General features: G+C 51.8%; 1 protein-coding gene across 2 annotated transcripts in view; it reads left to right on the top strand.

The window, feature by feature from the left end:
* Positions 1 to 9,697: 9,697 nt before the first annotated feature.
* The window catches only part of LOC146822032 (uncharacterized), a 51,161-nt gene continuing 42,630 nt past the window's right edge, over positions 9,698 to 18,228 (top strand). The window contains exon 1 of one of the 2 annotated variants that reach the window (XM_085613142.1): positions 9,698 to 9,930. In XM_085613142.1, coding sequence (XP_085469268.1) covers positions 9,847 to 9,930 — 84 coding nt within the window. In that variant the 5' untranslated portion in view covers positions 9,698 to 9,846. The remainder of the gene's footprint in view (positions 9,931 to 18,228) is intronic. The other variant, XR_014963222.1, reaches the window with a different exon arrangement.

The raw sequence follows: 18,228 nt of genomic DNA, 5'->3' as shown, positions 1-18,228 counted from the left end.
CCCGCCCCCAAAACCTTATATTGGCCGTCCGCCGGGTAAGCGGTGGGGCGGGCAAGGCGAGACGGCAGGGACCAAGAGGCTGAACGTTGGGCGGGGGACAGCCTAAGTACCCCTGTCCCCTCCCCCCCTCCCCGGAAGTGGGGTCGGCCGGAAGTCATCCCTGGATCCTGGCCCAGGGAACTAGACGGACGACTCCAGTGCCTTCCTGTGGCACTAAGGCTGCCGCCCTATTGAGGGGCCGCTGCGCAGCCCCCCGGGCAGCCTTGACATAGTGCCAATATCGGCAACTGTAGTCACATATCAACATCACAATACATCAATAAACCACACACCTTGTTAGTGGAGAAATTTGCTGCACGTTTATTAGCATACCCAATATGCCAACATGGTGGGTTATCTTACGGGCGATCCCAGGGCAGGCCAACCTGTATGCCGCCTGCCCGTCTGATAAGCCAAATTACACTGCAGCCGTCGCCAATTGGTGCATACCAAATCTTGGGAGGGGCACCCCTCCCATCCGTGGACCACCAGTCCACTCGCTTACTCACGCCCCCCGAAAGAGGTGGGCGGAGCGTTCCTGGCAGCCCCCGGTTGCTCAGACCCACAACCGCCCGTAGGACTAACGGGGCGCCAGAGTTCTTCCAGGTGACAACGCTAAGACATCCCTGGGTATCCTGGCTTAGCACCAAGCTGTGCTGCTGCATGAAGTACCCCTTGGTATCTGCAGACTCTGGATCGCCCTGTAACTCCTCCACAGCCCTGGGAGTGGCCACCATCGCTACCAGGGCCCCCCCACCAAGGCATCCCTTCCTACTTACACCCTGCTGCTACCAAGGCCTCCCCTAGGTCTAGGAGAAATAAGTCCATGCCCAGTCCTGAGAGGTGCACCCCATCCTCCTCCAGGCACCCCGTGGACTTGGCGTGAAGTAAACCATGTCTGATAAAGCCAAAACCTCTTTGCTCCGTGAAACTACGCATGGCGCGGTTGACTTTCCTACGCGATACCTCAATGGCGTCTCCAGAGCGTGCTCCTCTCCAAACAGCCCGTGGTGTGATTTCTGACCACCAGAGTTCGCATGACCCCAGGGTATTGCTCAACTGGCACAACGTGTCCCTCATTTCTTGGAGCAGAGTTCTCCTTCCTAGTGTGGTCAGGTCATTTCCTCCCAAGTGAATTACCAACAAGTGCGGTGGAGGCCCCCCTCCCCCGAGTCTCTGCTGCAGTTTCCTGGTCAGTGCACTCCAACGCATTCCCGGATAACCCAGCCACGTAATATCCGTGGCGGTGAAGCCGTGCCGCCATTTGCTGACCGCCGCCCACCGAGCCAGTCTCGTGATGCTTGAATGGCCAATTACCCACACTTTGGTTCCTGATAAATAAAGAAATGGTGGGTTTGAAAATATTTATTGTACTAGTGAACAAACTGCACATCACATCTACAATTACAACATAACACAACACGGCAAACGTCCGAGTGGCCTAGGCCCCACTCGTGACTCCAAATTTATACAGATCGGAGGGGGGTGCAACCTGTGCAGCCGCACCTTACCCCTCCCGCCTAGGGCCTGATGTACCGTTTGTAGCACTGAGACTCCCAGCGCCCCACTTGCTTGATACTCTCAGGTGACATCCCCGCTAGGAATGCCGTGGTTGCTGCCCCAATCCTGAAGGAGTGGCTACTGAATTTTTTAGCCCCGTCTGCCTGCCCCGACAACCGTAGGCAAGCCTGCAGGATGTAGTCTACTTGGAACCTCGTGACCGGGAACCCATCCTCGTGCACAAGTAGGTATCCCGCCCCCCCCAGGCGGAGGGCCAAATAGGCACTGACCCATAGTAGAGGACAGTATCTGGCATCCCCCAGGCTTTGCAACAGGACCAGCCTCCCACGCCCGGATTGGTCTGTTTTGGACTGCCTCACTACTATCCTGAGACAGCCCAAATCTAAGTCAATGTCATTGGTGTTCAAGGCTACCCCGGAGGTGTCCAACTTGGATCGCGCCACTAGTTCCCCGATCCTAAAGGCCCCAAAGAAAGCCAGTGCGAAGCAGGCTGAGAATAGAGTTGCCTCATACCCCGAGCGGGTGGCCCTAGTCATGCAGTCGAGCATCCCTTGTAGAATGGGGTAACTAATGGGAGACCTGTTGTCAGGTGGTCGCAGTTCATTCCTAGCCCACCCCTTCAGTGCAGCTTTGATAACAAAGGCTTTGGTGGGGTCGAACTGTCCCCGTAACCTGGCGTGTTGGCTGATGGCAGACAGGTGACCCAAGATCCACGGGTGAGATTTCCCCCCATCCTTGGCCCACAGCATGAATTGTTGCACTCTGAGTTCCATGGAAGCCCGATCCTCCTCCCATGTCCCAGTGATCGCACAAAATTTTGCAACACAACTCCTGTAACGCGTCGCCGTCCTTGGAGGTAAGGACCGCTCTACCAAACCCCTCATCCATTGTTCCACTTCAGAAGAAGCCACAAGTGTGGCGGGAAAGGGGTCATTCCTTCTCTCGCTCTTGGCCAGGCCTCCCGGAAGCGGTGCCACTGAAAGCGAGAAAGAGCGTCAGCGGCTACGTTCAGAACCCCTTAAATATGCCTAGCCCTGCATTAGACATTGTTCTTCAAACATGCCCTTACTAGCTCTCGCAGCAAGCACAACACCAGGGGACAACTAGCTGACTGTGTGTTGATGGCCTGTACCACGGCTAAGTTATCTGACCAAAACAGAACCCTTTTTGCTGCCAGCACCCCAGACCATAAGTGAAAAGCGATAACTATGGGGAAGAGTTCCAATATAGTGATCTTGGACGTGATCTTTCTCTTGTGCCAGGCGTTCGGCCACTTCTCGGCGCACCACTCCCTGTCCATAATCACGCCGAACCCTTCCCGGCCTGACACATCTGTGAAAAGCGCAAGTTCAGTGCTATTGGCCCAGGGCGCGCGCCAGATGACAGACCCATTGAAATTGTCCAGGGAGTCCGCCCACATGGGTAGGTCTTCCCTCATGCCTCTGCTCAGCTTGACCATGTGATGCTTCTTTTTAACTGACGCTGTGGCTCCGGCTATCCTGCGCGCAAATACCCTTCCTGCTGGAATTACTCTGGCAGCAAAGTTAAGTTTCCCCAGGAGGCTCTGAATGAAAGCCAGGGAGGCCTTATCCTTCCCAACCGCTAGCCTAATCTGCTGGCCCAGGTCACGCACTTTGTCTGCTCGCAACCTGGCTTCGCCTAAAACCGTGTCCAGTTCTATGCCTAGGAAGGTGAGAACCTGCGCTGGCCCTTCATTCTTTTTAGGAGCTAGGGGGACGCCAAGCTGCTGCGCGAGTGTCTGAAAACTTGTTAGTGCCGCCTTGCATTCCTGAGTGCCATCCCTCCCGATGATTAGAAAATCGTCTAGGTAGTGGGAGACTCCTGCCACCCCGAAGGAATGCTGTAACGCCCACTGCAGGAAGGAGCTAAAAGCTTCAAAGAAGGCACAGGACACTGCGCACCCCATGGGCATGCATTTGTCAAAGAAGTACAGGCCATCTAGCTTGAAACCCAGCAGGTGTTGGCTGCTTGGGTGCACTGGTAGCAAACGGAAAGCCGACTCATTGTCCGCCTTTGCTAGCCAGGCCCCCTTGCCCGCCCTCCTGACAAGGTCCAGAGCCACATCCAGCGTACAATATGACACAGAGCAAACACCCTCTTGGAGACCATGGTTCACTAAGTCCCCCTCCGGGTAGGATAAGTGGTGGATAAGTCTGAAGGTCCCTGGTTCTTTCTTGGGTACCAGCCCCAGGGGGGAAACCACAAAGTTCTCCAACGGAGGCACCCTGAAAGGACCCGCTACCCTCCCCAGTCGTAGTTCCTTCCTGACTTTCTCCTGCACGGACAACGGGCCTATGAACGGGATAATGAAGCCTTCAGAGAACCCCCCCAGCAAGAGCGCGCGGTCTGCTTTGTTGGGATACTTCCTAAGGAGATGGAGCATGTTGCTCATGTTCACTGGGGATGGCCATTTGCACGCGGGGGATACTGACGTGCTGGGAGGTACCAGGGGCAGGATACCCCTGTGGCGGTTGACAAGTGGGAGCGAGCAGCAAGGCGGGGGGTGGCGGGGGTGGCTACTAACTCTGGTTGCGCTATCTCAACTGGACCGTTTACATGTGTCTGATGGTTTCTTGTCCTGCTTGGACTGACACGTGGTCGCAATGTGCCAGCCCCCGCATTTGCTGCACACATGCTGGAACCTGCACTTGCTCCCCCAAGAGCATGCCCCTGCGTTGAAGAGGTTGCACGTCCCTGGCGAGACTCTCTTGACCCCCCCCCCCCTCCGTTACCCCCCCTGCGCGCCCCACGAAAGGACTGCTTAAAAGGTTTTGTGCTGGACTGGCTGGGCCCTGGAGGAGAGCCCCCTCCCCCCCCGAGGCCTTCGGCTGGGTGACTGCTCTGCGCTCCACGAGATTCCATGTGGTCCATCCACAGCTGGACCTCTTTTTGATCCCACTCCATTTGCGGGCATATTGACATCTTCTTCCTAAATTCCCGGTCGTAGTTGAGCCACCCTTTTCCCCCTACTTCTGTGACTCAGTATGGATTAACCTTTGGTAAAGGACAAGCGCCTGACCTTGCTCGGGGAATTTTTCAAGGATGACGGACTGAAGGATGGAGAAGGCGGACAGCCAGTTGTCAATGGACTTCTCTGGCCATTGCTGAAACCTGATTTTCTTGTCCTCCTCTTTCCCCCCAACCCTCCGGGCGTCTTGGCCATGTTGGCCCAACAAGAGTAAGGAAAAGATGTCCAGAAATTCACGCCTCCAAATAAATTCTTTCACTGCCACAGGCACTTCCCATGACAACGAGCTGTGACCTGACAGTAGAGGTGCGTGGGTGACCGCCTTCTTATCTGTTGGCGACTGAACTGCCACTGCCGTGGTCGTAATCCCTAGCTGCGGCGCGGTGGGAGGAACGCCTGGGGGGGGGAGGCTGGGGGCCGGCTGGGAAATGACGGCTGTAGTTTGCGCTGCCAGCGGCTCCCCCCCACCTAGCTGCTGCCTTTCCCCCCTCACCAGTGCCAGGCCTAGCCCTGGGGTCCCAGCAGTCGCAGCCACCGGTCCGGAGGCCACAACTGGCCCCGTGGCTACAACCTCTATGCTCTTGCCTGTGTCCCTGCAGGAGGAACCCCCAAGGTTGGGCAACTCTGGGGCCTGAGTGCCTCTCCCTTGGAGAGCCCAAACATTTGCTGCAGGAGTCAAACCCCCCCCCCCCAAACCGTTGGCAGGTGAGGCTCCCCCGGATGCTCCAGCCCTCAAGAAGCCAGATCTGACCTCCTCCATGAAGCTCTTTAGAGTGTCATTGAGCTTACCCAAGTCCTCCGTGGTAGCGAAATTCGTATGCGATGGGCCGCCGTTCGTGGGGGGGACAGTTCCTAGGGACACGGGCTGCCGGACGGGCCCTGGTGCGCCTCTGGGAGTAGGCGCAGGCCGGCTCTTAGGTGGCGGTGTGTCTACCGGGAAGTCTTTCACTGTAGCCCTGCGAATCCGCTTGGCCCGGGACGGGCCAGCCTCCTCGATAGTCTCCTGCCCCATGGGGGAGCCACCAGAAATGACCCCTGAATCATCGGGGTTGCTGGCCTTCAATAGGTCCGCAGCCTAGGCCAAACCCTTGGACTTGGCGAGTTCAATGATGGCCGCTAGCTGTACGTCCTGAGGGGTGCCCTGCTGTGTTTCCTCTACTTGGGACGTCATCGTGCAGAGCGAAGGGGAACCCTGGCTATCCATCCCTCGAGCTCGGATCGCCTCAGTCTGAAAGAGAAACCGTCGTGAGCTGCAGCCTACAACAACCTGAACAGGCCCACCACACATCCTCAGATGTCCCTTCTGCAACGCCCAAACCCGTTCTTTACTTCCTATCTTGGATTAGAGCTAGTGCGCCTGACGGATCCGATCCGGCGAGTTTCCAAGAATCTGCATTAAAATGAAGCAAATATTAGATTGCAAAGCCCCCCCTCAAATGTGCTTATTCTTATGGCCATCTTATGCCTCAAGTGCTCTTGGTGTCCCCACTGTTCCTGCTGACACACTTACACTCCTATATCACTAGCAGAAGGTCCCGGTGGCTCTATGGATCATCGGTGGGATCTGTGTAGGGACAAAGTGAGAGTCATTACTATACACACCCCACAGTTGCTGGTCCTCCGCCTTTCCTGGCGGAAAGCCTCACGGGAAGACAGTCTCCCCCACCCTGAAATCACCTTGAGCGAGCCCGCTGAGAACCTCTCCCCCCGGGCATGCCCCACACCGGCAACGCGCAGCTTGGGAACCGGTTCCGACCTATACTCCGTGCTTGCCTGGGGCTCAAGGGTGGGGGGGAATGCCCTGCATCAATGTGGGATAGGTAAGCTGGCACATCAGGACGGGGGGGGGTTCTCTAATTTGGCTAACAAACGGAGAATGAGAGTAACGCCGAGGACACACCTCGGTTTGCCGGATATCCCTCAATCAGCACAGGGGGTCGACCTGTAACTTTAAGGGGGGGGCGGGTCAGGCCTAGCCAACAGGCCACGGAACTCTCCCCCCACCCAGGCCTCTAGCCGACAGACCCTTCCTCTCCCCCATGCCCGGTTTCTCTTAATATGTAGCGCGCTAAACATTTCACCGTATTTACATTATACAAGCAGGCACGGGGGCATTGGGTGATTTCCCTTGCATCAGAGGATGTGGACGCGTCCTCGAGGCTCGAAACCTGGTTTCCAGCAGCAGAGGGGGCGGCGGTACGCCGCAGACTGACCACATCGCAGCTGGCAGGCCACTCGTGCCGCGCGAGCGTTCACCCGTCCGAGCCACGGGGGGGGGGCGCCGAGCAACCGCAGGATCGTGGGTGCCAGAGGCCGCCAGAAAACCGCACGATCCCCGGGAACGGGACGCCCGGCTGGCCGGCACGTTCTCCGGGCGCCCCGCCGGCATGGACGGCCCATGCGACCGGAGCACCCAGCTGCTCTCACCGTTCTCGTAAATAGCACGAACTAGGCCCGAAGCTATCAGGGCACTTACATGCGCCACCGTTGCGTTTCAGGCAGACCTTTAATTGACGAAGATAGTTGGCCCGTTGGGGTTCAGTGATTTGCCCAGGATCGCAGCATGTTGAGCGTCCACGCCGCGGCACAACCAGGATGCCCACCGTAGGGGTGGACCCGCCCTACCCAATAGGACACATCCCCTCCCTGAGAGTGACGGGGGCAATCTGGCCCCTGGAGAGCGTCAGGCATGCCCCACGGCGCACGCCAGCACCTGCCCGCACTGCAGGCAGGAGTCGCCAACAACCTTAAGATCCAGGGACCCCCCACACACTGCTGCTGGCAAGATCCGGTCACAGTGTGGCCAATCCAGGATCGGACCTATGGACTTGGGTTCCATCCACTACTCAATGACGACACTGAGCCAACACTTCGGTGCCCCAGTACCCGTCCAGGGCAGCATAGCTCCGGGCCTGCACCCGCCACAAGGCACTCGGGCGGCGCGCGAATCTCCCCCAGAAGGCACTCCATCCCGTACTAGGAAGAGAACCCGGGCCGCCTGCGTCGCAACACAGGCGGCCTAGCGCTTCCACCACATGGGGGAGCGATGGTGCAGGTTGGGGGGGGGAAAGAGGGCCGGATGCCCCAGGGATGACCCTCGCCGAGACCCGAACTCAGCCCCCGAGTCCCCGCTCGGCGGGAAGACACACACGCATCCCCCCCAGCCGCACACGCAGCCTCCCAGGCCGTCGCACTGGGCGTAGCGCAAAGCCCGCACCCCCCCCCCGCCCGTGGTATTCCGTACCACAGGGCCACATCAATCTGGTGCTGCCCAGGAACAGGGCCGGGGCGGGGGGAGGAGGCAAGCGGACTCACCGATGCAAAGCGAACGACCACTGCGACCGTGCAGGCGAGGCGGGGCTGCCAGTTGACGCGGACGATCGACGAGCTGCGACCAAGAGGCTGAACGTTGGGCGGGGGACAGCCTAAGTACCCCTGTCCCCCTCCCCGGAAGTGGGGTCGGCTGGAAGTCTTCCCTGGATCCTGGCCCAGGGAACTAGACGGACGACTCCAGTGCCTTTCTGTGGCACTAAGGCGGCCGCCCAGCCCCCCGGGCAGCCTTGACATTCAGCTGGTCCCACACGTCCGCATGGGCCATTTGGTTCAGCTGGTGCAGTGCATTTTTCTAGTTCACTGCCGTCATATTTTGCAGTGAATTCTCCAAAGGACTTCTATTCTTATTCCGCACTGTACCCCGTGCCATGCAGAGAGGCCTTGCAATTATAATGCAACGGGCATTCATGTGTCGCCATACATGGCTATATTTAATGCGTCACCTGATGTCACACACAGGTGTAATGGGTTGTATTACCTTGTGCCCTGCACTGAAGAGCGTTGCTTATCTCGGTCACGCGCTAGGCTGAGTGTAGGGCGTCACATGGTCACGCAGCAATGCACATACTTATATGACACAGGGCGTCACATGTCGACACGACATGTTATAATGGTGAAAAACTGGAGTGGGGAATTCAAGTGGTATAGTTCTAGGGGGGCATTCAGATGGTGGCGTGAGAGGTGTTCATCTAGTGGGGTGCAGTTTTATTGGGGGGAGGCTTATTCACAGAACCATGCATTCAAATGGAAGACCATTCACGTGGTGACATGCATTCACATGGGGGGGAAATGTTCAGCCACCACCACAATGCATTCACAGGGGGATTTTAACCCACCACGATGTATTCACAGAGGGAGTATTCACCCACCACGATGCAGTCGCACAGGGGAAGGGGGTAGGGTGGGGAAAAGGTTTAGACGGCACCATGCATTTGTGTGAAAGAAGGCATTCACATAATGGCATGCAGTCGGATAAGGGCATTCTCTCCACTGCATGCATTCATATGGGGAAAGGCATTGGCGTAGCGCCATGAAGTCACACGGGGTCTTTGAGGTCGCTGCGAGCATTGATATGCAGATAGGCAGTCATCTTGCCCCATGTGCGCCACTGCCGATGACAGACTGGCTTTTGACCACCCTGAAACGTTTACGCTCAGGTCGCGCCATTTTCAAGCAGATCTAATGTGTCTTTACGTTAATGCCAATGTGTGGCGTGCTTGGCCTGTTTCGCCCAAGATCACACGATGGGTCCAGGGCAGGGTTTTTAGATTGAGAGGGAGCTACATTTTGACACTCCACGAGGCGGTCATGAATGAGGTGTGTGTGCCACGGATAAGGCTGACACGTGTGTGTCGCTGCAGCATTGCTGTCGAATTTCTTCCGTGGAAGCAAGAGCACAAGGAAACGTCAAATCTCACCCCATTTTTTTCTCAATCCTATATTCACTTTAGGTCTCCAGTTTTTACCTCAAATCCACCGCCGCAGTCCCCTGTACCCCTACCTTCGTCTCCCCTGTGCCCCTACCTTCGCACTCTCTTGTGCCCTAACCTCCGCACTCCCCTGTACCCTGCTTCCGCACTCCCTACCTCCACATTTTCCTTGTGTCCCACGGTGTCAACCCATGCACCCCCCTAGTAACGCCACTGCCTCGTGGTCGCGTCCTGTGATTCTGGGCAAATCACTTAATCTCCCCGTGCCTGAATGTATTCTAGTGTAAAGTAACCGGTGCTCATGTGAAGCGCTCCAATACCTTCGGGTCGAGTTCGCGCTATATAAATCTGCAAAAAAGAAACCTAAACATGCCGTCAGGTTTCTCACATGATCTCTGGCCGACGCGCCCCTCGTTAGTGGCGCTTCCTGTTGCCGGAAGAAGTTTCACTTTCTCTTCCCAGACAATCACGAGAGCGACGCGGAAGCACTGGACCGAGCGCTCGCAGCAGGAGCGGGTCCGCTGTGCCGGAAGAATGGACTTCTTTTTAGATAAAATTCAGAGTTTATGGAGGAGGTTGCCATGGCAAAACGGACCGGGTAATGGTTCGCCCGGAAATGTAAGTGCCCCAGGAAAACGTGGCTCCGCAGGGCAGGTGGAGGTGGGCGGGGGCTGGCACTTATGTCCTGGATTCCACAGGTCCTGCAAACTGGCGCGCTTTCACCCTCTCTGTGGCGGTCACAACCCCCCTCCCCCTCTCTCTCTGTGCTGGGCTGTTTCAGTCATTCATCCTTATTGCACGCGGTTTGCAAAGGGTTGGCGTGGAGCGGCCAATAATGTTGGGCTTGGCTTCCTAGTAGCGATTTTCAAAGCAGTTTCTGGTGCCCACTTGAGCAGAGGAGAGGACGTTTGCTTGAATAGTTTCCAAGTAGCCGCCATGTCATTCATAACATATCGGCCATTCCTGGCGTTTTAGTCAAGACAGGTTTGCATGCTGGGACTCGTAGTTTAGGTTTTAACATGGAAAGTATCGTGGGATAAAAGTATGTCCCGTAACGCCACTGTATCATGGGCAGGCGGGCAACTAGAGCCAAATTTCGGGGGGGGGGGGGCTGAAAAAGATTTCGGGGGGCTGAAAAAGATTTCGGGGGGGGGGCTAAGTCTTTGAGCCATAGGCAGAGTGGCTGTAAGAAGGAGTGAAATAACAACAAAGGCTCGTTAACGAGTACATGGTCTTTTAAAGACCCGTGAAGTACTCGGGTGCGGCTGCAATTACACGGACGCCAGCCCGCGAGGCTGTCTCGGCCGGGCTGACACACACGACGGGGGGGGGGGGGGGGGGGGCTGAAGCCCGGTGAGCCCGGTGAGCCCAATGGGTGTTGCGCGCCTGATCATGGGATAAAAGTATGTCCCGTAACGCCACTCACTGCTGCATCGGGGCTGGTTGAGAGTTTAATTTTTATTGAAAATTAATGTCAGTCCCAAAGTGGAAATCCTAACTAGGGACAGAATAACCAGGACAATTAGTTCAAAGTGGAAATCCTCGTTGGTGCAGCGTAGCCTTTATACTCGGTGCAAAACGGCCATAATATTTAGTGTAGGGTGACAATAATAATTATAAAGTAAAATCAGAGCAGACTGGTCTTCATGACAAGAGCCCTGTGGCTACTGATGCCATTGCAGATTGGGCAGGACGCATGCGCAGTCTTATTAGGAGTACGGTCTCAGTTCTCTGCCTCGCCCAGACACACAACAACATTTTGGGTCCTCGATGAAAGTCAATGCTGTGGGCTTCAACCCTGACTGCTGAAGATTTTGGTTCTTCGTCAGGACAGGCCCCCAAACGGGTCTGTGGGAAAAATCAAGTACTTTTTGCATCATATGTTTCCCAAGGGGGCTGCAAAAACATATGGTGGGAAGGCACACATATCTGTGCAACTCATTAAGTGCAGGCTGTTCAAGAAGCAAACAAGAATTTGGAGTGTTTTTTGTTGTTTTATTTTGTAAGATTTTGGGACCACATCTAAGTTTCAATGAAGCATGTACCAAGCGCTTTACCTAGTCAGGATGTGTTTAGTCCTGGCAATGCTTTTAAATATGATGTATTGGTGCATGGGTCTCCAACGAATAGTTCAGGGGCAACTGGTGGCTCGCCAACACCATTGAAGTAGCTCTCGAAAGTAAAGAATGTCCCAGTACATAATTCAGCGGTTTTTGGTACATTGAAGAAGACTGCACTGCTCATCTCATGAACCTTGGAGGGGCAGCCAGCCAAAGCAATGGAAGGGACTTATGGTAAGACACAAACAAGCACTGTATGGGCCTTCTGGATCCGCAGCATGACCTCGTGCATCCGCCGCAGCATGACCTCATGCATCCACTCCGAATCTAGTAAAGTCAAGGAGGTTGGACATGTTGTATGCCCCACTCTGTCAGTCACACTCTGTATGTATATGGTTAAAGGCAAAACGCAGCAGAGCGATTTGCACTGGGAAAGATGAGCATAAATTAATCGAGTAAGAGAAGATCAAACTTGGTTGGGGGTGGTTAAGGCATTGGGATGTAGTATTCCTTTAAGAGGTGAGTCTTCAACTCCTTTCCTAAATTGAAGCAGCTTTGGGGTAGTCCCGATGGATACTGGGATGTTGTACCATAGTTTGGGTGCATAGATCGAAAGGGTCTGCTTTCTTGTTTTTTTCTTTTTTACACTTCTTCGTCTGCAGTCTGCCGGTGTCCTGGCTGCTGGTGTGCCAAGATCCACCAGTTAGTGCGCTTGTCTGCAAGGTAAGCAGGGTTGCTCATCGTGATATTTTTGTCAATGATGCAGCTGGTTTTCAAGATGGTGCCGGCCAGGAAGGGAAGCCCGTTGAGTTCCAGCAGGATGGGCTTGGTGTAATCATATTTCTTCCGGTCCTGGATGAGACTTGCTTTGGGACTAAGGATGCCCCTAAGTGGTGACAGTGTGGAGTCTGGGAGGCCTTGGAGTAGGACATTACCACCATCTACGTGTAAGAGTGCGAGTGCTTAAACAGCAGTTCTGAAGTCGCTTATTCTAAGTTTATAGAAGAGAGAGCTGTTACCAGTATTCCACGTAAAGTACCCCAACAGGCTCGCAAACTCCGTTCACGAGTACCTAAGTTAAATTAGGTTAGTTGAGTAAGGGAAGATGGTCATGAGGCTATTTAGTTGTTACCCACTAGATGGTGGGTAAGGAAATAATTCCTTTTGTTTATATTACCCTCACCGACTCTAGTAGTGTCATGCTTCGTCATCCGGTCACCTTGACTCCTAAAAGTCAGGATGGGCTCGACCGTATTCCAGGGAGCTCTTGAAAAGATATGGCCAGAGGGTGTTAAAGATAAAACATCCTCAGAAAGAACCCAGTATCCCATTTTAAATTTTTTTTTTTTTATATAACATATTTTTTATTGATTTTGTACATCAATTACCCATATAAATAAAAGGCGAGAAGTTAGCATTCTATTCGTACAACACAAGTCTTGTTCATTTACATCGGTTATACAGCGGATCCCAACAGTATCCCGGAGGATCTTATACAGTGCGCAATTAAGATTGTTTCATTTCCTGAGTACAATAGAGTGGGTACATGGCTTTAAAACAATGTGCAGTCTTACGACTCCCGCTCAACCAACAGAAATCAGCCATTGTATAACCTTTTAAATTTGCAAAATCAAATCTTCTCATTTTATAACTAACTTATAAGAACAAACTTCCCCGACTCTCCCTCCTCCCGTGTACCCGGCCAACACTTCCCATTAATAGTATATTCACATGCCCATATCATGTTCATGCGTACACAGTTTCTCTGTATGCATTCCTGTTTGCACCCCATTTCTCTCTGTGATTGAAAGCACTGACATTGTTGACATGTGTGATCACCGCTTTTATTCCGGGGCCCGGCTAGGTGCAACAATGCCCTCTCAGTATGATAGTATGTCAATCGCAACATATTCCTCCATCAGTGTGTTCCAAGCCATAGATATTGGTGTTTTTCGCAAACCCCTATGCTCTTCTCTTTGTAGTTCAGCCCCTTCCTCTCTTCCCCATTTGACCACTTCCGCATGCCAGTCCTGTAAGGATGGCGCCCTAGTGGCTTTCCAATGTGTTGTAATGTTCCTTTTAGCTAGGAGAAGCACAAGATTAGCGAATTTGTGTTGGATTACCCTTCTTCCCACGGGGCCCCAGGCCCAATATACAATATTCCATTGAATCATTATTGCACACTGGGGCAATGTCCTTCAATATCAGACATACAGACGTTCAGTAATGCCCTAATCTCGGGCTGTCCTATACCATGTGTATCAGCCCCGCGTTGGGTGTGTGACATCGCGGGCAGGTGTCCCTTGTTCCTGGAAACATGGTGCATAGTCTACGTGGGGTCAGATAGGCTCTGTGTAGCAGCATCAATTGGATGAATTTAAATTTGGGATTACATGACACCTTCTTGGGATAACCTATTATGGAGTCCCATTCTTTGTCTGTAAACTCACGGCCCACGTCTCTTACCCATTTGTCACGGAGTGGTTGCAACGAGATCGCCGCTACGGTACGGATACCCTGAGACAGCCATTTGGTCAGGTGTGCCCCATGTCCCATCAGGTATTGCATAGTAAGTAACGTGTTTGTAGCAGGTTCGATGCCCCCTTGAGTCCATGTATCCCGAATAAATCTAGAGATACTTGCATGTAATAGGAACAATCTATCGGAAGCTCCATGCTCACATACGAAGGCTTTGTGTGACATTAGGACACCCTCCGAGAAGAACGCCCCTATTGTAGTAATTCCTGTGTCGGCCCATGCCCGCAGGGTACGATTAGTAACTACACCTGTCTGTGTGGGAATATCCAGCAGTGGAATGGTAGGAGCATATGGTGGTGTTCACTTTGTGTATCTCTAGGCGTGTCTCCAATATGTTATTGCTATTCGTAATAGGTGTGGTGTCGATGGTGGAATCTTGGCCCTGGGCAATAGGAGCCTGTGGATATCTCCGCGGTCCCATTCCCGATTTGACATATCTAATTCCTGTAAATTACGACCTGCTAACCAATACGCCAGCCATTGCAGCTGACTAGCGTAACAGTATGCCCTCAAGTCCGGCACCCCCAGTCCTCCCTGTTTAGTACTTAATTGTAGCTTCAGTAGGCCAATTCGTCTGCGTCCTGTGCCCCAAATCAGCTCTGTCATTAAAGAATTCAGCAATTTAAAAATCCCCGCTGGTACAAGTATAGGTAGATTGGTGAAATAATAAAGCAGTCGTGGCAGTAGCACCATCTTAGTTATGGTGACCCGCCCTGCCTACGATAGAGCAGTGAGGTCCAGAACTTAACCTGGGGCTTGAGAGCATTTACCACACGAGTCAGATTGCCATCTAACAAATCTGCCATCTAACAAATCTGTTGTATCTCGATAGATCTGTATTCCCAAATACCGAAAGGTATCCGGCGCTATGTTGAACTTCCATTGACCAAAATGGAACTGGCCAGTACGCGTGGGGTCGTCGAAAAAATAGGCATATGATTTGGTGGCATTTATCGAGAGGCCAGTCAACTCCTGAAAAAGAGCAAAAGTTGAGGGCAGAGGATTGAAATTCATATCCATGTCTTTAAAATATAAAATGAGGTCATCTGCATAAGCAGAGACAATATGTGTTGTGTGACCTCTCACTGTTCCCTTGCACCCCATTAGGGAGCGGAGTCTATGCAAAAAAGGGGTGCCAGTGCCAAGATAAACAATAATGGCGACAACGGGCATCCTTGCCTGCTACCTCTAGCCACAGTGTACGGTTAGGAGATATGCTGTCCTGTACGTGCACACACTGAGGGGTTCGTATATAATAATCGTACCCATTTAATATATTCTGCTGGTATTACAAACCTAGAGAGGGCGTAAAACATGTAATCCCAGTGCAGTGAGTCGAACACCTGTCGTAGGTCGAGCGAAATGCAACCCTCTTTTGTCCCCATACCGAGAGTACCGGACCTAATTTGATGAAATCGTTTGATGTTAAGCGCCGTACTCCTTCCTGGCACAAACCCGCATTGATCAGTGTGTATCAGTTTTGGGATAAGCTGGCAGAGTCAATTGGCTAACAACTTACTTAAGATTTTATAGTCCGAATTGAGTAGCGATAAGGGCCTATATCCCGACATGTCAGAGCCGTCTCGTCCAGGCTTCAATAGTGAAACCACGGTCGCCTTCAAAGTAGTGGAGGGGAGCATACCTGTTTCCACTGTTACCTGATACAGGCACTGTAAATGAGGCACCAGCAATTCAGCGTGTACCGCATAAAATTCGACAGGTAATCCGTCGTTGCCAGGGGTTTTATTGCGCGGTAAAGCTTTGAGAGCCTGTCGGATTTCCATCCCAGTCACGGGCTGTGCTAGTTCATCTCTATGCTGTTGTATAAGCTGTGACAATTGCAACCCATCAAAGAAGAATTCAAAGTCTGATTTCCAGTTGTGTGTTAACTATATTACCCTCAGTAGTCTGGATTTCTAAAATAGGGGATGGTGAGGGAGCATTTTTAACCAACTTTGCCAGTAAGGGTCCTGTTCTATCTGCTTTTGTGTGTTGTTTCTGCGTGTAGAGTCGATAATCTACTGTCCGCAGTTCCTCCAGAAGCTCCGCATATTGTATGTTGGCCTCCTGTAATTGTGTCAATTGCGAATTTCTTCCTGCTGCCTCCCAGTATCCCTTTATTCGTGGGACTGTCAGAAAAATGATTTCGCTTCTCAAGTTCTTTTACTCCATCTCACTTTGGGAGAGTATATACATCACGGGGGACATTGGAAGACATAGGGTAGCCCTTTAGTCAAACAACCGCCAAGGGTTGTGCCCCGCAGCCGCACCTATTTGGTCCGTGTTCCTGGTCTTGCGCTGCAAAATAATTTTTCGGTTTCTAGTTTTTAAAGGAGCAGCTACCTCCCCTTTTTAGAAACCAGGGAGGAACCCCCTTTTTTTCCCTGAAGAAAATCCTGGACCACACAGGCCATTAGTGGACTAAAACATATTGGCACTAGGGTCATAGGATCATAAAACTCCTGGCTTTAATTTAAGTACTCGCGAACGGAGTTTGCGAGCCTGTTGGGGTACTTTATGTGGAATAGTGTTGAACACGGGAGGGAGTACTCCTATTAGAGACCGCCTTACGGCATCGGAGAAGCTTTCTCCGTATGCCATAGTTTTCATGAGAGCTGTTACCAGGCCTTCTTTGTTTTTTTGGCAATGTGTTCCTTGAGAGTGAGATTGGTGTCTGTGGTGAATCCATGTGAATTGGCATTCGATGAAAGTTGAGGTTTGAAGCCGTCAAAGTTCATGTCATTGACCCAGGTTTGTACTGTATTTTATGTGTGAATAATCGGTGTGGAAAGAAAAGTGCCTGTAGTAGCCAGAGCTAGAGTCGGAGTGGAGTCACCTAAGTGTGGGCCAGTAGGAGTCCGAGAGAAGTGTGTGAGCTGGGTAATTTATCAGACCAGGAGCTGAGGAGATCAGAGGCTGGATCCAGAGCTGGGATTCATTTCCAAGCATCACTGTGCAGGTGTGTGTGTGTGTGTGTGTGTGTGTGTGTATATATATATATATATATATATATATATCTGTGCATATGTATGTGAGTGCCTGTCTGTGTGTTTGACATTGTCTGTCTCCCCGATAGATAGTGTAGCTCCCTAGAAGCTAGACCTGGTGCCTAGGATCACCAAAAGGATATGTTGCTCCCCATCATACCGGGTTCATCTTTGACACAACTGTGTCCGTTCCTGGCTTAATAGTTTCCCTGACATAATAATTGGTATCATTGCTATAATTTAGTCATCTTTGGGCTAGGTTTTCATACTGGCATCCATCACTGAAATATTGTGAGCATGACTGACCTAATGGCAGCCACGCTGTCATAGTGATGGCTGCCCTAGTATAATTATTGCTGTGACTGAGATGTGAGGATCCATGCTGTTATGGTGTACACCCCTTGCACAGTGGTGGCTCTGATATAATGGTGAACATTATTGGCGTATTATAGGCATCCTTGGCGTTCTGGTGAGCAATCACATGATCTTAAAGCCTGGACATTTGAAGCAGATTCTGTCCATGGGAAGCATTTGTACATATGATTACATGATGAAAATGACTAGCTGATATTTAAGGAACGCCTATTTATTAAAAATTAAACTCATATTTTGATGGAAATAATTGTTTCTTTCAGAAAAGAAATTTTTAAATATTCTGTTTGTTTACCCACATGAAAGAGGTATTTGATAGAATAAAGATTATTTACAGACACTGATGTGCATATAAACACAAATTGGTTGCATTTCAAAAACATATTTAAAGCTGATAGTTGCAGGTAACTCAAGCTGCGTTGGGGAGACTTATTTCTGTGGGTATGTCCTTTGTGCCGGGGGCATTCTGCCTCAGGTGTTATTTAATTGTGGAGGCATTGAATATTGATAACTCTCTTGCCATGTATGCTGGTTTCCTCACCTGCAATGTTTGGGACGTTACCAGTGTATTTTTTTTTGTAAAAAAAAGATTTTTTATTAAACATATGCTTCAATAGAAAAACAATACGATATACATATTGGGTGGTTTGGCTTATACAGCAATATCCACATTTTAGAGCTCCCAATAGCCTGCATTTACAATCGACATAGTTTAGGGTACAGTTAGCTTATGTGCTCCCTTTATAGTCCTTGCGCCATCCCTCATACTACTGCCAATTAGCTCCTGTATTTCGCCCAAACCCCCATATCTTTTCTCATTTACGTGTGCAACCTCTACTATATTGACTGCTCTGCCCGTTGATAGAAATCCAAATCGTTTTTCCATGACTCCACAGTTGGGGCCTCCCCTGCACCCCGTACTTGGGCGATGTTTGTTTCTTTTGGCCACTCCTCCTGCC

Source organism: Triturus cristatus, chromosome 6, assembly GCF_964204655.1.
Source record: "Triturus cristatus chromosome 6, aTriCri1.1, whole genome shotgun sequence".
NCBI lineage: Eukaryota > Metazoa > Chordata > Amphibia > Caudata > Salamandridae > Triturus > Triturus cristatus.
The sequence above is the reverse complement of the archived record's forward strand: the minus strand, read 5'-3'. Positions and strand labels throughout refer to the sequence as shown.